The sequence below is a fragment of the Megalops cyprinoides genome, chromosome 6 (assembly GCF_013368585.1).
Source record: "Megalops cyprinoides isolate fMegCyp1 chromosome 6, fMegCyp1.pri, whole genome shotgun sequence".
NCBI classification, from domain to species: Eukaryota; Metazoa; Chordata; class Actinopteri; order Elopiformes; family Megalopidae; genus Megalops; species Megalops cyprinoides.
The window spans coordinates 7,646,147-7,669,912 of record NC_050588.1 but is presented as its reverse complement, the minus strand read 5'-3'; the positions used below and the strand labels follow the sequence as shown (position 1 = coordinate 7,669,912).

The following is a 23,766-nucleotide window of genomic DNA, read 5'->3' as shown; positions in this document are numbered from 1 at the left end:
ATAGGCACTGGAACAGCCTGCATGCTTCCTGAAACAAATGGCAATGCCTGGAACAGAGCTCCCATAGCAACCGGTCCAACAGCACCTAAATGTCCAAGTAAAGGTGCCTTCACATGTCATGTTTAACTTCTGGCCGCGATTCCCTCCACCTGCAGCTGGACTGGTTTTTAGTGTCTGTTACCTGGAGTTACCTGGCAGACTCAGTGAAGGAGGACTGCAGGTAATTGTCAGGCATTGTGTGGTGGTTCATTTAGCTGGCTAGCTCAGCAATCAAACTCAATAGCCACCCATGTAGGTTTATCTAACTTTATGTTGTGTGCAAAACCAAGGTTGCAAGCTTACTAGGACAACAATTTCGTTCATCACTGCTGCAGGAGTAATCATTTTTAAAAAAAATTCGTTGCAAGCTAGCCCTTGCCTCTGGTATAAAAATGAAACTTGGAAGTAACTTACAGTACAAATGAAAGTGCTACCGATGTGCTTTCAGCCTGTAGTCTTACTGACTTGCTGCTTGAATAATACATAATTTAGCCAACTAAAATAACTGGTCAGACCAACATGGATGCGCACATTCCAAACAAATGCTTACCTTTCTCTCTGCATTTTACAGTCTGTGTCAAAGTAATCTGGGTACACAAACACAGTAATCACGGGTTGTTCTACAGACGCCATTTTGTTTCTGAAATGGGAACTCCCCACATATCTGATTGGTCATCCAGCTGAAAAAGTGAAAATGTGCTGAACTAGGTCAGTGGAGGAAAAAAAAACCCTCTGCGCTCCTGAGAGTGGATGGCCACTTCTCTAAAACACAGGGCAGCCATCAATCACTCATTGAGAATAATGAGAGTGGGACCATGCTGTCTGAATGCACCTTAACAGGCTTTACACTGAAGCTGGCACTGGGCCCTTCTTGTGGACATGTGGTTTAGGACAAGCACACATCTGTCTCAGCAGAGAAGGGAGTGGGTGAACCAGTGCTGGCTGAAAAGCTTCAAGTTCCAACTGTCTATATGTTTCATGGGCCGTAACTGAGCACCAGAACCTGCCAACTCCACTACCATTATGCAGACATACTGGCCTGACACTGTAAGACAACAGTTTCTCATTCAGTTTTCTCACTCAGCAAAACCAGAGACCCACTCAGTGTGGTTAATTGGCCATGGGAAAACATATATGACAACCTGCGGTCTCTTAACATTTTTACTAAAACAATATTTGTGAATTCCATCCAGCCTAATATTTCTGCTATCCACGCCTCATGTGAAATAGGTGATTTAATTGGCCTTTTTTGTGCTTAAACTATTTACAGTTCTTCATTTAAAAAAAAAAAAACCGAAGTCAAAACGGTTTCAATGACATGAATGAACGTGAGCGAAGGGAGCTCGATTGGTCAGGAATCCGCGCTATGTGAGACCCCCCTCTTTGTGGCGCTTTGAAGCGATACATTAGGCCAGGTAGTGAACGCGTATATTTTGCTGTGTCCAGTCGACGCCCGCACTTGTTTTGTTTTCCCACATTTTGAACCCAAACAGCACGCGTCTGTGTGTCTGATAATCTCGTTAGACTTGGTACAAAAATACACAAAACCGCATAATTGTTTTGGATGGTCTGATGCGAGCAGCTGAAAACGTTTTAATCGATTTGGAATAGTAAGTATATCAACCTCAAGATTTAGTCCGGATATCCTCATCATGTGACCACGTACTAGGAAGCCAATATCTCCAGCTCACAACGATGCATGTCACTTTGAACAACGTTGCGCTTCGAGCAGGTAAGAGTTGTATGTCGCGGTCACTTTGATCGACTACTATTTTTTTTTAATTCACAGTAGGACAACGTTGAAAATTACTTTTCAGTCATGCGTTTACAACAGTCCTCAGGAACACTTCGTTGATATCGTGTTGGCAATTCATTGTGAAAATTGCTGGCTGGCGATAATGTTACTTCGCTGACAGGTGGGCTCTCTGTTCAGGCATTCGGTTGTCATGTTGGTCCAGAACATCAGCTAGCTAGCAGCTAAAGTGATGCTTGCTTCGTATTTTTTTTTTCAAAAGACATGTGCCTGTAAGGAGCAATGGACATGTATCGAAACTTGTAACATTTTGAATCGTAAAGCCGTCGGATTTCTTATGCTTTGTGGTCAATATAGCCTTCAGTTAAGGCCCCCTGGCACGCGTGTTCAGTTATTGCTGGCCAATGATCTGAGACAGTTGTAGTGACAAGTCGTAACAAATCGCGCACATGCTGCTGCTATCTGTACAGTCGCTACAGCTGTAATTTCTGTACTTTCAGAGATACAGATAGAAAGCAGCGCGCACCCATCAAACGGCCTTTAGTTACTTCTCTTTAATACAAACTTAATTTTGGTGTCTCAGCGTCTCAGCTACAGTAGTGTGGTCTCTGACTAGATTTTCTGTAGTGCATTGATTATGTCATACTCTTATGAACGATGCTATGATGTGTTGATAAAAACTGCATAGTGTTTCCTTTTGAAGGCCTAAATATTGATTTAACTATTTAAAAATTATTTTCATTTTTAAAATGTATTTTTCCTATTCAGGTTTGTAAAACATTGCATGCAGAACATTGATATATAATTGCTAATATAAAATAGTGGACATACTGGTGTTAGTTTGACTAGTAGTTAAAACTAGTTGTAGTTTGATTCTCACTGGTTGGCGAAGCACCTATCAATATTCCTAAGCAAAGAAGAAGTGTTCACACTTCTTTAGCATCAGTATTTTCCAATTTACACGTCTCAGGGTGTGTTCATGCAATAAATATTACAAAGACATACCTAGGAGGCAGTCTGCAAAAACAAGGCATTATCAAACCAGTAGTGTTGATGCTCATATTTTATGCAAACAACAATGTACCAGGCTGTGTGTGGCCCGTTAGCTAACACACTGTCTCTATAGCTATCCTGGGTGCAGTTAAACCACACTGAAACTTAAACCAGCTTGAAATGCATTAGCCACATTCAGTTGTACCATGCAGTTTATGCAGTGAGATTTCTTCATATCGAGAAAATCGTGCTTTTGACAATCAATTCAGTGTCCTGTCCCTTGGAGTTTATCCAGCATCTGGACTGACACACAGATGAAACCCATTCAAGACTGAAACCAGTTTCATGGCTGACAACTTGACAGTTTCCTGCCTCTCCCTGTAATTCTTTTCTCATAGTATACTGTCAATGTCTTCCTGGTCTTAAAGATTAATAAAAAAGATTTGAGGATGAGAAGTTTTACTTGTGGGCAAAAATGTTGTTCGACACAAACTTTTAAATTTCATTTTGGAGCTTGAATTTAATTTTAAAGTCAGCAGGTCAGCAGTCAAAATGAACCCCATGGAGGCTGAACACCCCAAGCCAATGGCTTCCATATGGCTCTATTATAAAATTATAGATATCTTAGTGTTCTTAATAATATACATCCTTTTACAACATCAGTCTTCTTATGCCAAGGCATCAGAGTGTGCACTAATAGGTACTTATGAGCTGGACTGACTGAGTCGGATCTATGGAGTCATGACCTGAAATACTTTGATTCCAGTTCAGTCATAGATTTTTGTTGTTGGCTTTGTGGACCACGGTGCAGAGGCACAATTGGCCCTGTAATATTTGCCCCTTGAGAAATGTTTGTTTTAAGAGTGCTTTTCAGCAGATGTTACCGGAATTTGGTGTATCATCCTTGTGTAAATATTTGTCATTGTTAATGATCAACTTAACCCCATTTTATTTCCCGCAACTTGTCTCCGTCATTATTGTCAGATTAGGCCTTACGTTCAGTCAGATACTATACTAATTTATTTCTTCTTTGTTGAAAAAACAGTTTGTTTTTCACAATGCAGGATCAAATTATTTACTCTTGGTAAACTTTCAGACACTCCACCGTTAGTAGTTAACGTGATAACCTCACTGTTTTAAAGTCATTTTGAAGGCTGCTGTGGCTTTGTTTTGTCCAAGTATTCCTATATGAGTGTATGTTGCCTGTGTATTGCAATAAACTGTGTAACAGCTACTTTAATTAAATAAAGTGAACAAACTGGCATGAAATTTGGAGACATTATAGAGAGATCTTAGATAAACACTGGCATGTACTTCACATCATTTTGGAGAATTTGGTTTGGCTGAAACAAATCCAAGCAAATCAAGGAAAGAATTTGTTCTGATAGTGTAGTTCTTCTCCTTGTTTTTCAGGGCTGTCTCTGGCTTCTATCTGAATCATTTCCCAGAAGTGGATGAGGGGGTGAATCTAGTGGTGTTAGTTTTTTGATATGATTTCATATTCACAACAGGCTTAAAACTGTAAAAGTTTACATTGTGCACGTGTGTTTAGAGATGTATGTATGTCTGGTGAAAGTGGTTGGTTGCTGCAAAAGTTCACTTCCCAATGCTCAGTCACTGAGCACCTCCTTCTGCACACTACTGCATATAGCTGTGTGTTCAGTTGCTGGGCAGATCGTTTGGCTGTTTAGACAGTGGTTATGTAACAGATTCCGAAACAGCTGTGAACTGGTAGACAGCACTGCTGAAGGAGTTCAACCACTCCCACAAGAGTTGACTCTTACAGGGTTGGCTGTAAAGTAAGTCACATCCAGTTGTGTATTCCCGTTAAACTCTCCCATCCTGGCAAGAAATTAGTGCCAAAAAAACTCCCAGCAGGCTCAGAAACCTACATTTTGAAGGATGCGGATTGGTTATGTTCTGCAGCACTTGTTTGCCTCAGTACAATAGTCTGATTACATTATGGCCTCACAGAAGACCCAGGGACAGTCCGACAGCTGCTCTATCCCTCCACGTGCATTCCTGCAGCATGAAACATAGTCTGGCATCACACCGTGCTTGAAGTACTGGTAAAGTCAGCTAAGTTTTTCTAAAGAATCGAAGGAATTCCTCTCTGCATACGACAGCACATAGTCTGTTTCTTCACCCAATAAAGAAACCTCAGGGTGTTTCCACTCTAGAGTCTGCGTTGTTGAAGTACAGAGGGTGGCGTTCACGTTACCACAATGTCCCAACCCCTAAAGGAGGTTAATGTTTGGAGGACTTTGTTTGCTGGTGTGTCTTTGTGGTGCTGTCTGAAGCAGGCTGGGAAGACACAAAATTGACTACATTAACATGCCAGTGGGAAGCAATGTCTGGCTTCAAGATGGCAAGAAGTTTAAATACCTGAAAGTTTAAATGCCTGAAAAATAACGACTTCCAGCTAAAGTGACATTTTCGAAAAGGCTGGTGTGGAAGTTCCTCAGGTGCAAATGCAGAGCTGGAGTCTGGTTTCATAAAAGTTCAAGTTCTTAGGTTTTTATTTCAGGTGTGGGGAAAAAATGAAAGGAAATCCTATGGAGAGCGATAGGATTTTGAATGATAAGCTAAATGATCATTTTTAGTCCCCAAGGAAATCTGGTTTTTTACCACAAACAGTCATACAGTTCCGAGCAACTAAAACCAGATGTGAATATAAGTGGCACAGTGTGTTGTGCAGTGAAGTAAGGACTACTGTGAGCTCTCTTCCAAACACAGAATATATAGTGCTGTATTATATTTTAATGTTAAGTTAATTAATTAAGTGTGAAGTAAATTAATATTGTGTAAATGGTTTTTAAAACAGGTTTTACATTTAGTTAAAACAGTATTTACAGTTTATTGATTGTCAGGCAGAGATAAACAATCTGGTGAGGTCAGCAGGAAGTGGATGGTTGGCCTAAATAAAGACAACTGTGTATTTTACAGAATCAGTAGTTTCCTTTTTTAAGTTCTTTATTCAGTCTTATAAACGTGCATCTTTATCTAAACAAATTTATTGGGGTACTGAGGGCTGCAAGTCAGAACTGGGTCAGATCAAGGCCCATTATGAAATGCAAATCTTTCTACAATACTGCCTTTGGTATAACTAGCTACTCTCTGGTAAACAAATGAACCTTTTGTTCGTGCATTATAACTTAAGTAGCACTAAGTGGGTCAGTGTTTTCATAGGAAAACTATGGAAGACTTATCACACTGATGGGCTTCAGCTTTGTCAATCCAGTAAATGTACCGGTGACATAAAGGACTTCGGTATTTGGCTCTGACTTCATTTGTTTGCAGTCATGATTAAGTTGTATGCTTTTATTTCAGCATCTACATAGCTCTGTGATGCAAAAGGTGTTGGTTTTTTTTTTTTTTTTTTGGAAAAGGTATTTAATATTATTGTTGGAATGAATGTTTACTGGAGTCATAGGAAACGTGGGCGAGGTTGTTGAAAACTATTGATATTGCTATAAAGATGGACATAAAAATCTCAAACATGAAGGTAGATAGCTAGCACCAACTGACTAACATCAAGACACAGAGATCATGACCTCATTTATTTTAAGAGGGGGGAGTACATTTGTGTTTGATTGTGTTGATCTCTCTTTATTGTTTGTGTCCATTTTTAATGAAATAGTTCAACTAAAAAGTTAACAAAAAAGCACCCAGGTGCACTCATGCACTGACCCCCCCAGCGCTACCTCACTGTCAGGAGCTGGGATGCATGTGTTCCTGTTTTTATTTTCCCAGCAGGTATCTAAAGAGATTACAATACATCCTAACTTCTTTCCTCCAATGATAGGTTGCAAAAAACTTGTTTGAGCATGCAGGTCTGATTCCCTTGAAGCCACATCTTGCACATTTTTACCTTATCTGAAGTGGAAGGCTGAAGTACCATCACCTTTTTTGGATTAAACAATTATACCTCATCAAACTAGCCTCTGTAAAACGCCACAAATGCGATCCACAGGTACACTCATAAGCAGCCAATGGTAATTTTCGCAAACTACAAGTCCCACAGTGCACCACAGGGGAGCACACCCCACCTGCTAGGTGAATCAACTTAATTGACTGAGCCAGTGAGGAGCACTGAGTTACCACTGTCATCTTGTTTTATGCTATCTTCTAAAAATGCTTGCGCTGGTGGGGCTCACCCAATGTCTTGTGAATTTGACTCATCTTAAATGTTAAAAGTAGAGCTGGCTCCTGATTGGCCAGGACAGTCCTCATTGCTCACCAGTTTTCTGCACCACAACAGCTAGAGTCTTGTGTCAAATGCCCGCTGTCGGTTAGGCGTACCCCTTACCTTAGTGTTGATGCTCACATTTACACTACCAAAATGGGTAGGAGTTATAGTATGTAGTAAGTAATATTAAAAAAATGCTTTTTTCTAATACTTAATAAAGCAGATACTATGAATTGAGAATTCACTTCAGTTACTTAGTTTACTTAGTTTACTTGGTTAACTATTTATTAAATTCATTTTGGTTGAAAGCAGTGTATAATGAAGTTGCACACAAACTGCTGTCCCCAGATCTTACTTCTGTATCTGTTGTATGTAATTTCAAAAGCCTCAACCTCGAGCAGACAGTTGATTCTGGAAAATGGTGCATTTTACTCTCATGAACTGAAATTATACCAAATGTTGCTTCTTTGTTTGTTTGGATGTTTTTGATTTGATATATATATCTTCTCTGAATCCTGTGTGTTTACAAAATGAACCCAAAGACAGTACTTCTTTTCACATCAGTATGCTAATTCATTTTTTCCCCATTCCAGTTGGAACTCAACCTTTTCTAAAATTACAGGGTAGAAAAATAAGTTGGTGCTGAGGGCAGCTTTTCTGAAGCAACTGATCATTTCAACAGAATACATAACTCAAAACTCAGCGTTCAGTTACAAATGAAGATAGTTACATTTATATAATTCATTATAATTACATAATACTCCTGTTGTTACCCTCATAATCATCAGCAAGCTGCTGCACCAACGTGTAGACACTTTATTAAGAAAAAAATGTTACTAAACAAAGTAACTTGGTCACAATAGCTGTGTAGGTAATTTAATGTATGATTGTGGAGTCCAGCAGACATAGTGCACCTTCTAGGGCAGAGAGCTGAATGACTACATCTCATTTTCTCTCTCGTTTTTTTTTTAGACTCTCTGAATGAGAGAACTTTCGGTTCAGTAAATACTTGGCTCTTTTGAATGTTCTTGTTCATCAAACAAAACCCCAGGTGGCCATCCTCTTTAACCATCAGGGTTTTAAAAGGCTGCTTGTTCAGCAGCTCAGGCTGCCCCCCCCCCCCTCTGATGCTCGATTCGCCCATTCATCCTCACGGTGGCTCTCTATAGGCCAGCTTCAAGTTTATTGTGCCTCAGAGAAAGATGTACGTCTCCGCAGCTCAGCGCAGTCGGCGCACGGACATGCAAAGCGGACGCAGCGCATTAGATATCATTACAACATGGAGTCGGGTGGCTTTATTGAGACTTTTGGTGGCCGTTAGAATGGCACTCTTGACCAGGGAGGCTAACACACGTGTCACTCAAGGCATTCGCTGAATCAGAAGCACTGGCCCTTCCACAGCACTGAGGTGGTGTTTAAGGCTCACCGAAATAATATGTTTTGACTCTGTTACAAATTTGACTCGGCATGAAAATGATACATCCAATGATACATCCATTCAGTGAGACAAACCTACCACAAAAGCGACAATTTTCTTGAAAATGCCTTCAATTTGTTGCAGCTTATGAATTTCTTCCAAACCTAAGTGTGAAGGATAAGCCTTAACTTGGAATGCGAGTTCAAATATTTGGGAAAATTAGCAGCGTGCATTTTGTCGTTAAGTCGTACAGTATCTGTGAATTGAATGAATGAACGAATGCTTAAGTGTGTAATCTGGAGAATCCTCAGTTTCCATGAACAGAAACTAGCCATAGCAAACCAAATCCATAAACTTCGGTTCATACTCTGTAACAGTCATGGCTGTGTTTGAAGAACATTTGCATGAAAGAAGCCAGCCATTGGTTAATAAACCAAACCTGTTAAATTAGCCTTGTGTAAATACAGGTGTGTGGCTGCTTATGACGGTTGGTCATTGTGTGTAAGATGCTGTCAGGATGCAGGTTCCTGAAATGCATTGGAGTTTTCGATTTGGAAACTGTATGTATTTTTTGTAAATGGCTCCTTCCACTGCTTTTATAGGTGGTGAATCGGCCAAGGCCGCCACACGGAGATACAGAAGCTTCACATCTTGTTTTAGTAGTTTATATCTGCCAACCTGTAGTGATTGTCCAAGTATATACACATATTTCACATGTCCCATTAGACTTAAGCAATATTCATATGTGCATTTTCACACCAACTGATTTGTCCTGTTGCATCAGGTGTACCTAAATGGAATTTTTAGCCCTCATATGTTCTTATTCTTTTTGAGTAATTGGCCTCTGAAATTTCAGCGTTCTTGAAAATTGATGCATTCCAAAGCTGTGATCAGCTGAATTTTGTAGTGTTGTTGTACAGCAGTTAAGGGATTTTTGTACAGTTTTGACTGGTTGCTTGTGACATTACCATAGACCAGGATGCAGGCACGCCAGGTTCCTTTGTGACTATAGCACACAGAGTCAGCCTCACTCATTTCTCTCCAACTCTAAAGGCTGCTCTAGTTACATTACTTTGCTCTTCATATCCCATTAGTGACATGGTCATCTCACACAAACTACATATACATACAGTATATGACAAGCTTTTCTGCTTGATGTCTTGATGTGTTTAAGTAGTCCGAGAGCTATCTATAGCAGAAGCAGCTTTTTAGACAGGATTTTTTACAGTATTTATCCATTCATTCTTATGAAATGCGCTGACTGGTTTGGAAAGATGGCTTGTGTCATTGACTAAAGCAGCGAGATTGGGCTCTGTACATGAAGGACAGGGGATGAAGGACATGGTTACATAAGCCTTCATGAAATTACCTGAAATGCATCAGAAAAATATTTTCATTTTTGACTACACTTCTCCATTGAGCATTTCCCTCAGGTTTTCCTGTGGATGTTTGTTGCATTTGAAGTTGTTGGAGGCAATTACAGCTGTCTGCAGCTTCTCCTGGAATTCATTATGGCTTCTTTGGCACATTCACTTTGAGTGAAATGAAGTCTGACCTGACTGAAATTGGGGTGATTTTCTCACACAGGCTCAGATGAAATATACAGTAGACTCCTGTAAAAACCCAAAGGTGATGTTGAAGTGAGTGGACTGTGGCTTGTCCAGTTTCGCTCTAAAGCATCGCAGGTAAGGGGTCCCAAGTGGCTCAGTCATCATGGCCTTTGCCTCGAGTGCAGGCTGAGCCCTACAGCCTGTGTTCAAAACCAGCTGTGTCCCTGGGATTCCATGAGCAAATTGGCTTCGCTCTTGTCAGAGATAGCAAAACCAAGGGTAGCTAGGTCAGGTCTCCTTGTGTCCCTGTTGTTTAAACAAAGTGAATATCATACATGTAGGTAGCCAGCTACCTTTCTGTGAATTTTTTTTCTGCATGCTAGGTATTTTTCCTGTGTGTGCATGAGGTTGGAGGCCATAAATTATTTAGACAGTTGAAGTTAACAAAGAAAAAGTCTTTTTCTTTGTAGACAAGAGGGTGAAAAAGGTGGCAGTTGCCAGAGAGCCTTTATTCACTGTGCTTTGTGAGCCTCTCTGCTTGCTGTACTTCCTGTCACTGTTCTGTCCTTTATTCATTATTGTGTGCTTCCCCCGCATGCAGTACTGCCTTAATAGGCTTATTTCACTGTATGATTTATATCCTTTGGATGGGAGAATGCATTGATTGCAAATCTCAATCAGGGTTTTGTCTGAAGCAAAGAAAATGCTTTCAAGTAAAAGCAGCTTGAATGAGATGCTGCACTTATTAAAATCTGGAACCGAGAAAACAGGCTCCATTTACTTTCTGCCCTCTACAACAACCTGAGATCAGATTTTCCACCCCTGCTCCCTGTCCCTAGTCATTCAGAACAGCACTTTTGATTCTGTTCCAGGATCAGTCACTAAGGGCAGATAGTGTCTGCACAGAGAAACCCACTAAAGCCGCTTGCTGCTTCCTCTGCAGGAAGGTAGCTGAGGGGTCGGCCGTGGAAGGACGATGTGGAACATTGTGTGTGCCCTGGCGCTCCTGGGCGGAGCGTGGGCAAAGGAGGGGCAGGGCGGCGAAGCCAAGGGCCATGTGACGGTGGTGGTGGTGGGCGCCACGGGCGACCTGGCCAGGAAATACCTCTGGCAGGGCTTCTTCCAGCTCTACGCGGACCAGGTCGGTGGTGGACACAGCTTCTCTTTCTATGGCGGGGCGCTGTCCGAGACCGACAATGGAACGCCGGTGCTGTTTGAGATCCTGAAGGGCTTGGCGTGCCCGCCGGGCCTCACCCCAGAGAGGTGCGCCCTGCTGAGGGACCAGTTCCTGAAGCTGGCGCAGTATAGGAGGCTGAAGACGGCGGAAGACTACGCGTCGCTCTCGGCAGAGGTAGCCAAGGCGGTGCAGCAGGAGGGCCTGACCGAGGCCGGCCGGCTCTTCTACCTGTCCGTGCCTGCCTTCGCCTACGCCGGCGTCGCTGAGAACATCAACGGCAGCTGCCGGCCCCCCAGTGGGGCGTGGCTGAGGGTGGTGCTGGAGAAGCCATTCGGGCACGACCTCGGCAGCGCCCAGGTCCTCTCCGCCCAGCTGGAGAAGTCCCTGAAGGAGGAGGAGATGTACAGGATCGACCACTACCTGGGGAAACAGGTGAGGCTGTGGTGTTCTATCTGTGAACCTTGGCTGTGAGCTCTCAGACAAGACCAAGCCTCCCTCTGCGTAAAGTCCGGGCCAGGGCAATCTGCCATCAGTGTAATACAGCAGGCCATTTTCAGCAGGCCGAATGCCTTTGTACACAATACTGAGCTGTGCTTGTTCGTGTGTTTTTGTTTGCTCCTCTGTGTAAAAGGTGGTCTCCCAGATCTTGCCGTTCCGGAAGGAGAACAGGATGTCCCTGGAGCCCATCTGGAACAAACACCACATCGAGAGAATAGAGATCGTACTGAAGGAAACCCTGGATGCCAAAGGTAATGAGTGCTGCGGTCGCTTCTTTCTCATGGTCTGCAGACACACACACACACACGAGTGCACCCGAACCGAAAGAGCAAGATGGAACCTCGGTTCAGCCCCAGTTAAATCAGGAAGCTTAGAGTGAGAGAACTCTGCAGAGCAGTAGAGGCTGGAATGAAGTGGTATTATGGACTGTAAATCATTATGGACGCTGTGTCTTTCCCCTGGATTACATTACATTATATTGGCTCAGCAGACACTCTTATTCCAGAGCAAATTACACAGTTGCATAGCTTACGATTTTTACATGTTATCCATGTATACTGCCAGCGCTATTACTGCCGGTACTGCAAAGGCTCTTCAGGTTAATCACCTTGTAGCGGTGCAACAACAGTGGCCCACCTGGGAATCACTCCAGCAATCTTTTAGTGACAAGCCCTGCTCCCTACTGCTATCCCACACTACTGGATGGCTTATAACTGCAAGAAGCCCTTGAATGCAGTTTGTATCACTTGCAACCAAACCAAATAGTACACACTTCACCAGTGCAGTCTGTCTGCAACCCTTGTGCAAGTCGTCATGCAGAGTGCATCAGTCCTGTTCCATTCACCTGATTTCACACAACATCCAATCAGGGTCCGGCTACTTGTCGTGTGATTCACTTCTGTCTATGCCATACATGCAGTCAGCTCCTCATCCATTCTTGGGCTTTTTTCTCGCATTTCTTTTCAGTGTTTTTTCAAAGCTGCATCACGTAATGGTTGCTTTCTTTAAGCCGTCAAAATTTCATGAACATGTCGAATCATTGTGATGCAGCTTGCTGCCTTTCTATGTTGTTATAGACCCCATATTGCTGGTATGATAACTATTTCTGATTTTTGAGTTGCAGCCATTTTAATTGCCTGTAAATCCATTAGTGGTGAAGTGAAATTAAATGCAGTTGCACTGCATGCAGATCGTATGTGCGGCCTGTTCATGCATTTACATTTACATTTACTTTTACATTAAACTGTGTTTAAGTCACTTTGTGTAACTTTTTTTTTTTTTACCAAATATCCCAATGACTATTTATATATGGCGTTATCCAGAGCGAGCTACAAAAACTGCATTCAGTAGGGTTCAGCATGTATTCATATAGATACTGAATATCTAAGTTCGCGCCGTATTGGGAATATAATTGTGAGAAACATTGCCACGGTACGTGCTGTGATAAGGTGCACAAACGTATGCTATCGCCAGTTTCAGCCACCAAGCTTGTTCCACCAAAAAAAATTCAGTCTCCACAAAGTTTTGACCACCAGTCTTTTTCTACAGCCCATGCCTATACAGAAACACCAGGCTTTTGCCTCTAATTCTTATCAAGTTTTACCACAAGCTTTCCTCACAGCCTGAGGAAGGAGAGAGGTCAGACTTTCAGCATCCAAGGTGTTGCTCCTAATAGGTGGGTTTACAGTCTACCTCGGAAAGTGAACACTGACCTTACTCCCTTAAGTCATTTCTTAACGCCAGGCAATTTTAAAATCTGTGATACACATTTATACCACAACTTCCAAAGGTTAGGACAGGATGTTATCAACATAAAAGTGCTGGGGCTCACTTGTATCCCTCGCAATCTGTGGAAAGTAAAAGATGTAAAACTAGCAGGCCCGCAAGGAGTCCAGCTGACCCCAATGTCCTGCTCTCTCAGCACAGCCAACCCTTCCGTCTGTCATTTATAATGGTGAGTGTCCACCTATCGGTCTTACCTTGAAACTGCGCTCGCTGCCGAACACTCTCCCTCCTCTGTGGTCCCTCAACCTGGCGTTCCGACAAAGTCACCCGGGGTCGCTGGGCTGACGTCGGCCGCGCATGCTCCCCGCCAGCAGCCCGTCCGCCCGGCATTGTCTGAAGGGAGGCAGATGTTATCCATCACATTTTTTTTTTTTTCCCTCCTGAAAGAGAAACTCCCGGCACACGGCAGTTTTCTCCGCAGCGCCTCGGGGGAAGATAACACACCCCTCAGCAAATTCTGCAGTTGCTGCGTTGGAAAATAAGAATTTCAGCGGGGAGACAGCTGAGCGGAGAGCGATTTAATGCAGCGGCAGCACGCACCGCCAGCGCTGTAAAATGAGTCTAATTACCTTCAGACCCGCTCGACCTTCCTCCTTCGAGCCGCCGCAGAATTAATTATTAAGGTAAATTAGAGTGGTCAATGAAAAGCTCCATTAAGTTCCCCTGGAATGAACTGCAAAAAAAAGAGAACAAACAGGACCCAAGCAAATAAACTGTGATGACCTTGGTAATCGCAAATTGCTGGCTTTTGTGCATACTGAGTGAGAGAACAGAGTGAGTAATATAAGTTGCCAGGCAGCGCAAAGCTTTAATTTAATGTGAGCAGTACAATGTTGAATGATAAATATACTTGCATGTTTAATGCATACATAATGCATTGTGATGCATATAGTATAAAATGTACTCTAAGGAGGTACAGTGATACTTTAACAGTAGAATGTACTTAATTGAATGTTGTAATAATGCAGTATATCAGCAGGTTTCATGATGTACGTAGTCGTATGTAAAGATGCTCCAGAAACGTCTAAACTATTATTACTAGTACAAGTAGTAGTATTGTCATTTAACTGCCGTTGATGCTAATCAACATTATTGTGAATAGTTAAATTATAATGAGTTAGGCAATTTGAACATGTTTTGAATCTTGCTGTCACTGTTCACTTCAGGTTTGGATGCTCTGGCTCTGCAGGAGTGCAGCATTTGAATTATGTGATTAAAAAAAAAGTCCAATCAGATGCCTTTAATTGCACTGCTCCTTTCCTCTCTGATGCAGCCACTGCATGGGCTGCTGGGAAACGGCTCTGCTGCCACTGTACTGCAGGTGTGGGGGTGCAGCCATTTTGAAAGAATACCTTTCCTCTGGAGCTGTACGCTGTGCTCTCTCATATCTCAGGGATCGGTGGCTTTCTCAAGTTCTAACTCGCAACCCGACTGTCACAGATACAAAAGCTCCGAGTGCCAGTGGGAAATAGGCTTTCATTTCATACGCAGAAAGTCAGGGTTGTCTTTGCACAGGGAGACAGAGTCAGGGAAGTTCTGCCAATCCTACTGCCATGGTTCTCAGATCAGCTATTTTATTCATCTCAAATAAACAATCTTTAGACTTTTAGGGTTCATAAATATTCATATTTTAGGGCCTCAGTTACTCTTCCATATTGTGGATCCTATGTTAAAAATATGATAGCATTTCTCCTATGTCATAGTAAGTCAGTAAACAAGGTGTTATTTTCCCTCTCAGCAACAGTGTCCTCTGTAAATCAGTGAATGTAAATGGATGAATGCATTATTCAAGTTGTAATTTTCGCTGCATTCCACATTGGTAAAGGAGGCCGTGTTGGTAGGAATAGCCATGACAAATTATGTCTGCGACAGGGAAATGATTTTGTCACTGTTCATGGTCAAAAGGGCAAAATAGATCTGCCATGACTAAATTCTGTATGGGTGAACAGCGCCTAGAGCCCTCGGATAGATCTGTATTTATGACCCTAAGTGGCCTGAAGTGACCTTGCGCCAGACTGAAAGTACTACAACAAGCCACTAGATGGCAGTAGAGCATTTCTCTAGCCCTCAGTGTGAGCGCTGATACACTGATGTCCCAGCAGGACAGTCTGTCTTGGTGAGCAGATGGAGAACAGTGTGCACCTGGGCGCACGGGGTGATGAACAGCTTGTTGCCTTTAATAAGCACTTTGTGTTGCCTCTGCGTGGGAGAATCCTAAATCACTGCCGATGGTGCTGATACGGTGTACAAACCCCTCTGTTAGAGCTCCAGCACACACCCACACAGCAGGCGGTTACAACCCGGAGGAAAGCCGTGCAGTGTTTGATGTGTCCCCGCTCTGCTTTAGGCCGGATCCAGTTTTACGACCAGTACGGGGTCATCCGCGACGTCCTGCAGAACCACCTGACCGAGGTCATGACCCTGCTGACCATGGAGGTACCAGCCAACCTGAGAAACAGCCAGGATGTCATGCGTAAAAAGCTGGAGGTGTTCGGCGCCCTGCAGCAGTTGGTCAAGAGCAGCGCGGTCGTCGGGCAGTACCAGGCGTATAACGCAGAGGTGCAGGAGGAGCTCAACAAAACCAAGGAGCACGTCAGCATCACGCCCACCTTTGCAGGTAGGTCAGAGCGCGCCAAGTGATACTCAGTCCGGTGGATTGATTTAACAGCGTACTGAAGTCCGCACAAGCCAAAAAATCCATGATTCACTCTTTTTGTTCATTTTTCACACCAGTGAACATCATTATTTGCAATTATTGGTCAAAGCTTCAGCGAGACTGAAGAGCTGATTCATTCATATTTGTGAATCGATTTGCAGGACCTGGGTAAACAATTCAATCAGAATGAAAGAATCATTTATGAGCAATACAGTGGGACTACACTTAGTTTCAAATCTGCCTTAAGGGAAATGGTTTCAGTGCAGCTTGAAGGTAGTTCTCGCTTTGGCGATCTCAAGGGGGTGATATTCAGTCCGGATCCAGGATGGGATGCTGCTGACCAATCTGATCAAACCACCAAAAATCCCTGGCTGCTCAGCCGCTGTCCAGGATTTGCAAGTTACCGTGATTTGAATCGATGATTAATAGTTGGGGGTGAGGTGCACCCAAAGCAGGGGCTTGGCTTGACATGGCACTGAAGGACAGAGCTTGATTTGCCCTGCCCTCCCCATTAATGCGTGCCCCCCATAAAACTGAATTAGATGTGACTAAAGCCATCCTTCATGGAGAGAGCATGGCCGCCTGCACCCTTCCCTCCCTCCTGCGGTCTCTGTTTCCAGCCGTTTGCCGGCTGTGTGGAACGGGGAACAGCCCAAGTGAAAGATCCCCTTCCGAAGCGGCAGATTTACGATCAGAGGCACCCCCCCTCCCTTCGCGCTTGATGAACGGGGGCCGGCGGGGGGGTGGCGGGGTAGGGGGGTCAGGGAGAGCAGCGCGGTGGTGAGAGGGTGCTGTTCGTGCCGCAGCCATCCCAGCATCCCGCGTCAGTCAGTTTGGAAAGTTCTCGCCCACCGTTAAAAGACCGTTCGGTAAGCGTCAAGCCGAGCAGAGTGACTCACTGTTTTGCAGTGTTTTGTCAAGGTGGACAGCCAACAAACCCCCCACCCCACCCAAGCACATACACACTCACACACACCCCCCACACATACAAACACACTTACCAGGAGTGAGTCCTCAAAGGAGGGGAAAAAACATCAACTTACAGCCATTTTCTTCCATATTTTAAATCGCAGACAACCTAGTTGATCGAGTTTTTCCTTCCCGGTTATATTTTCTGTTACACGTTAAAAAGAAAAGAAAACAAGAGAGGAGTGACTAGCGCCGTGATGCTGTGATGTTTTTGGCCGGTTGGGTGGAAAATTGTCCAGGTCAGAATGAGTCACTGTGCCCCGGCCCTGCCAACCGGCCGCAGCCCTCGCTGGGAGCGGCACCACTGCCAAACGGCCCGTGGTATCCCCGGCAGGGCTGGCACCGGGGCTGGCACTAAGGTGGGCAGCGGGTTACAACAACAGGCACCTCCGGACGAAACAGAGTGTCCGGTGGTGGGTTTCGGGAGGACCGGATGGCAGAGGCGATCCAGTTACTTGTCACACGTTCTGCCCTTTCGTGTATTTGCAGCGATTGCCGTGGTCTCACGTGCGCGCCAGGGCCAGACAAAAGTCTGCCGTCTGGTTTCACTCCCAACAAAGGACACTTTCAGTATTAGCCAGCCCTTGCTACACGGCCCCTCTCCCCTCTTGTGTCCTCCTCCCCTTCAAGCTGTTTTTCTTTCGTTTTCTTCAAAGCCCCCCCCCCCCCCCCCCCCCAGAACACCTCTGAGCATGGAGGCGATGCTTAACTGCAAATCCAGACCCTCTGATGCCTTTACAAGTGCTCCACATTCTCTGCCTTACAGTTCTCCACAGGGTTAGCCCTGGGCTTCTTCTTTCTCATGCAGTCATAGCGAGGGTGCTTAGAGTTAGGCTTCTTGCGCTTGCTTTTAGGAAACGTTTCATTCTGTGGGTTAGCTGATCGTCCTTTCCTCAGCCTTAGTGTGAATAATGAACGTTGATTGCATGTTGGTAGTAGTCATCAGCAGGCTGTCTTGCCATTCTTCTACCTCCGGGTTTAAGATTGCACAGGGAAGGGCTGGCGTGCATGGTCTGAGCGTACGGGAGGCCAGCGCAGCTACTTGCTGAGTTGTCAAACGCCACCGAACTGATTTACTGTGCTTCTGTCCCTCAAGGTGTGGTGGTGCATCTCGACAACTCCCAGTTTGACGGCGTCCCCATCTTCCTGATCTCAGGGAAGATGCTGGACGAGCGGGTCGGCTACGCCCGTGTTCTCTTCAAGAACGAGGTGGTCTGCGTGCAGAACCCGTCCAGCGTCCACTGCAAGCCGCGGCAGATCATCTTCCACTTCGGCCACGGCGACCTGCACCTTCCGGCCGTCCTGGTCAGCAAGAACCTGTTTAAGCCGGCCACGGTGGAGGGCTGGAAGGAGCCGGAGGAGCGCAAGGACCTCAGCCTGTTCGGCCTGGCGTTGTCGGACTACCACGTCCAGACGCCGGCGGAGCAGAAGGAGGCGTACGGCCTGCTCATCTCGCAAATCTTCCGCGGGCGTAGGGACAACTTCGTCAGCGCCGAGGTGCTGCTGGCCTCCTGGAGCTTCTGGACGCCGCTCCTGTACGCCTTGGCGCACGAGTTCCCCCGGCCGTACCCCGGCGGCGCCGCCAACGGCAACCTCCTCGACCTGGAGCTGCACGGTCGCGAGGTGGCCTTCCTCGGGGACGGCGGCGTGGTGGTGATCCCGCAGGACGGCGCCGGGGGCAGCGGCGGGGCGGCGTCCGCCGGCAGCTTCCAGGTGACGCAGGGCAAGTTCCGCGGCGCGGACATGGTGTCAGCCTGGGCGGAGGAGCTGGTGTACCGGCTGGCCGCCGACCTCCAGGAGGCTGCCGAGGAGGCGGTGCGCGAGGGCGGCCGCTTCCACCTGGCGCTGTCGGGCGGCTCCAGCCCGCTAGCGCTCTTCCACAGGCTGGCGCTGCACCACTACGCCTTCCCCTGGCGCCACACGCACGTGTGGATGGTGGACGAGCGCTGTGTGCCCCTCTCGGAGCCCGGCTCCAACTTCCGCGCCCTCCACGACCACCTGCTGCATCACGTGAGGCTGCCCTACTTCAACGCCCACCCCATGCCCGTGCAGCTGAACCAGCGGCTCTGCGTGGAGGAAGACGGCGGCCCGCTGGCCTACGAGCGCGACATCGCCCGCCAAGTCAACGGCTCCAGCTTCCACTTCGTCCTGCTGGGCGTGGGCTACGACGGGCACACCGCCTCGCTCTTCCCCGGCGCCCGGCCCGAGGTGCACGGCGACCGGCTGGTGGCGCTGACGGAGAGCCCCGCCAAGCCACACCAGCGCATGAGCCTCACGCTGGCCGCCATAAACCGTGCGCGAAAGGTGGGCGTGCTGGTGACGGGCAAGGGCAAGCACGAGCTGATCACCCAGCTCAGCCGGGTCAAGGACGACCCGCAGAAGTGGCCCATAACCGGTGTCAAGCCCAACGGGGGGAAGCTGGTGTGGTACATTGACTACGAGGCTCTCCTGGGGTGAGGGGGCCGTGGGGCCGAGGCTGCGGTTTGCAGCGTGCATCATCACTGTGAACGCCTCAGTGGAATGAGGTCCGACCAAACTTCACGCTTTGGCAACGGTAGACATTCTGCGCAAGGTTGCTTTTTTTTCTAGCAATGGCATTGAAATGTTCTGATTGCTTCCTTTGTTGAGTTTGATTTGCATGGATTGCATTGATTGTGTTTGGAAAATTCTGAATGTAAAAAATGGTATTTCAGTCCAGGGTTCTTTTGATCATGGACTTTTTTAAAATCATTTTTAAAAACGGTTCTGTTCATACAATATCAATCTATTTCTATATGGTTGGTTCAAGTGTGTGCATGAGTGTGAGTGCGTGCGTGTGAGTTTGTGTGTGTGTGCGTGTGGGTTTGACTCCCCTGGAGTCATGACAGGGTCATAGCACACCAGTGTTGAACCTTAAAGTAGCACTGCCTTGGTGATGGCCACCATCTTGACTTTATGAATTAAAAAAAAGAATATTAGGGTCCAGCTCTGCTAGAGGCAGATGATCTTTCAGGGATGAATTCCAAAGGAATTGTGTTCATGTGATTTTTTGTGTGTGTGTGTGTGTGTGTGTGTGTGTGTGTGTGTGTGAAGGATTTGCAGGCACATCGCTGTGATGCACTGTTTTGCTACTGAGAAGTCTACCTTTAACAGTGCAGCTGATCCTGGGCTTCGGGACGAGGAACAGTACTGTGGTGTCGAATCAGAGAGGAGCTTCCTTTATGACTCTGTCGGCAGGGTGAATCAAGGTTCACAGAGTCCGCCCAGGCCCGTTTGCTCTCTGTGTGCGGTTGTTTGCATTTGTTTGAAGGAACAGCCTATGCTATAATGTTTTTTTTTCCCCTTCCGCATTTATCATTAAAGAGGTGAGTGTGGTTCTTCTGAAAAGTTCAGCTTTGCTATGTCTCTGAACTCAAGTGCCTTCCTAGACCAGGGGAACGCTCATTTTTCCACAGAAAGAACGTGGGCGCAACGGAGATCTCGCAGTTTGTCTGAACTGCGGCCCGGCGGCTTTGACCAGCTTCCCATTGATTTTAAAACACCCTCCCAACCCCCCGCACTTTTCTGTAGCTGGTGCATTGTTTCAATTTCAATTAAATCTTTTTAAAAAGCCATGCTTAAGAGAGAGCTGTGCTGTGGTTTTCTGTAGTTTCACCTTATAATTTATATTTAATTGCACTGTTTTGAAATTCTGAGTCATTGCTTGATCGTGCTGAAACTCTTGTAAGATTGGTTCCTCATTATTTTTGATTGCAGTTGAAACACTTATCTCGAATAAATTATTAAATGGCTGTGTAAAATTGGGGGCCGAATGAATTCTAACCTATCTCCGCCTTCTGTGATAGGTACGTGGTTTTTGCTGTCATATAACAAATTTTTAACTTCCTGCAATAAACTACACATTTTATAAACAAGTTTGTTCTTGTTTTTTGGAAAAAAAATACATATTTTATAAAGAATTTGGTTGTTGCTTTTTGGAAATAAAAAGAAAAACACTGTTTAATTTGTGAAACCTTCACATGTATCTTAAGGGTTTTCTAGCCACGCGAATTATGATTCTGTGTAAAAATACTGCTCAAACTGATCTACTGATTCATTTTATCTCTCGCCATCCCGAGCTGGCTAAGCTTCAGAGGCTGAGAAGGTATGAGCCTAACATTTGTCACATATTACCTTGGGCAAGGTACTGAACCTGGATCACCTCAGCAAACATCCAGCTGTCTAAATGGACAACATGTAGAAAATTGTAAGCTATACAATTCGCTCTCAATAGGAGCATCTGCTAGGCAAATGTAATGTAACTCAGAACAATTGGCAATTAGAGCCCTGGCTGTATTTATTGCATATCATTGCATTGACTTTTTAAGCACAGATGTTTGGCAGAGTTCACTCTCTGTAAGACAGCTGGGCATTTCGGTGTGATAAAAGGATGTGGGTTCTGTGGGACCGGCGACAGATATAACGATGAGACATAATGAATGGAAGGTGAGGCGGAGGATACTGACCAGCACGTTATCATTTGCATCAAAAATTGAGCATGAGGGCTAAACAAGCGTGCAACCCAAACACGGATCCTGCGTGAATGCTGGCTTCCCTCTGGTGCAATCTTTGATTATGTTCCTGTCAGGGCACAGTGGGTTTTTGAAATTATTGCATTGTTTTCCTTTTGTGCGTGTTCCTGCGCAGCCAAAAGAACACTATTAGTCATACGCTCTCTTGTTCAAAGTCTAAAGAACATGTTTTTTCACTTTGCATTGATTGTGTTCGCGTTCTGTTCCTTTGTGTGCTCGCCTCTCCCAGGACGGTCGGCGAGTTAAACTAGGTGAAGCGGTGCAGCCGATCCGAACGCTGGGGAATATTTATGGCCGTTGCATTCCGCCAGATAGCCGTAATAGTCTGTTAAACATTTGCGCCGTGCAACAAAGGCCCAACAGAAAAAAAGCCTGTTGTTTGCGCTGCTTTCGCTTGATTGGAATATTAGCCCCCCCCTCCGCTGCCTGGTCATGCTTCGAGAACCGGGACTTTCCAGAAGGCAGGGTAAAAAAAAAAAAGCGCAGAGAAAGTGCTGGGTTGTTTGTGAGTGGGCAGGCGGGCAGTGTTAACGCCGGGTCAGGGTGTGGCGCAAGCAGCCCGCAGATAGGAGGGTGAGCTCACCGCCATCTCCAGACAGGCCCGGAAGCCGAGGTGCCAGGCCGCATCGCTGAGTCACGACGGGTCCGGGGAACCTCGCTGCCCCCGCAGGCCCTGTGAGGAGGTGGCAGGGGCAGCGATGCATGACTGGCATGGGGGATAGTCATCCCAGCGAAGCCCTGCCCAATTGGCGGGCGCTCTTGGCGGTTTCGCGCGAGCGGCCCACCTCTGTGAGCCGGCAAACCACAACCCACAGGGGGTAGGGTGTTGGCAGGGGCGTTGAGGGTGGGGCACTCGTGCTCTTAGTGTTGAGCCTTCTCAGCCGGCAGGAGCTTCAAAGTGCGGCAGACCCACGCTCCCGTCATAGCCATCTCGGCTCCTGGTCATCAGGTTCATTTATATGCAGGAGCAAGTCTAGGCAGCAATGTGCGGGTTTCCGTCGAAACTGTGTGGAATGAGCCCTGCACCAAAGAATGCAGAGAGCAAAACTGCACCTCACAGCCCAACAGCTGAATCATATATTGCCACTTCCGAGATAAGGAATCTCCATCAGCTGTGTCGCACTTCTGGCATTTTCAAAGATTTGGAGGTCTGGTAGTTCCCCCATAACAATCCCATCAGGCTGTTTGTGTCATGATATGATATGATATGCTGTGTAGCATCAAATGGGTGATAAGTTATTTCAAAGCTCAAACAGTTTGATGTCACTGAGTTTACATTCAATTCAATTACAATTACAATTACAACTATTGTATAGTAGTTTTTTTTTACATAACCATGCAGGTGTATGGCTAGACAACTGGAGAATTTAGCGTTTAGACTTTGGCATCTTTTGACACTCATCTATTGCATGCATGTGGTTATTTTTGAAATATTTCTAATCATACACACAGGAAAATTACAAAATGTACTGTTCCAGAAAAAGAGAAAAGGAAAAGTATGTGGTCCTGGCTGACAATAAGAGTATAAATAGACGACTTTCCACAAGGGGTCGATGTGCAATTGTCGTTCAATGACAAATGGAAACGCGCACATTGACATGAGAATTTCGTTCCATGTAGTAATCTCCTGCCCGCCCTGTTTTGCATATGGCCCAACTCATATTTTATGAGTACAAGTAGCATCGTTAATGATATCAAAAATTATGCTAGCACACCTCACTGGGAAAAAAAAGAAAAGACAATAGAGTTTCAACTTGGCCAGCAAGCCAGTTGGTGTCTCACTCATCATTTTACTCATGTTCCTGTGGTTAACCTCTCATGACAAGCCCCTCCCACATCCTGCGGTGTGTAGAGGTATATGCACATTGGCCATGAGTTTGAGGCACGAAACCGAAAACCAGAAGTTATGGTTTTCCATGGAAGAATGAGGAAGTGCTCGAGACAACCACTTCAGTGATACTTCTTAGAACGGTAGACTGGGGGCCATTTCCCGCACACTGCATTTGTCGTGTGGAAAGAAAAAACGGAAATGAGATGGACCCTCTCAGATAAAAATGGAAGTGCTCTCTTTGGTGACACCCAGACACTGAGACATAGGCAGAAATGCAAGGAAAAGTGTGACACGGTGGCTTTTTACAGTGAACTTGAGGTGCAGCCTGATGGTCGACCTCATTCAGTTGCAGCTTCTGT

General features: G+C 45.6%; 1 protein-coding gene across 2 annotated transcripts; it reads left to right on the top strand.

Annotated features, from left to right (window-relative positions):
- The first annotated feature begins 1,707 nt into the window (after nt 1-1,707).
- Nucleotides 1,708-20,895, top strand: h6pd (hexose-6-phosphate dehydrogenase (glucose 1-dehydrogenase)). 2 transcript variants are annotated; one of them, XM_036532331.1, is made up of 5 exons: nt 1,708-1,771; nt 10,885-11,550; nt 11,750-11,867; nt 15,749-16,018; nt 18,123-20,895. In XM_036532331.1, exons 2-5 carry the CDS (start codon nt 10,918-10,920, stop codon nt 19,481-19,483), a joined length of 2,382 nt encoding a protein of 793 aa, XP_036388224.1. In that variant the 5' UTR covers nt 1,708-1,771; nt 10,885-10,917; the 3' UTR covers nt 19,484-20,895. The 2 variants fall into 2 exon arrangements, with proteins under 2 accessions (XP_036388224.1, XP_036388223.1); XM_036532330.1 differs by having other exon boundaries at nt 1,752-1,771; nt 10,814-11,550.
- The last annotated feature ends 2,871 nt before the right edge of the window (nt 20,896-23,766 follow it).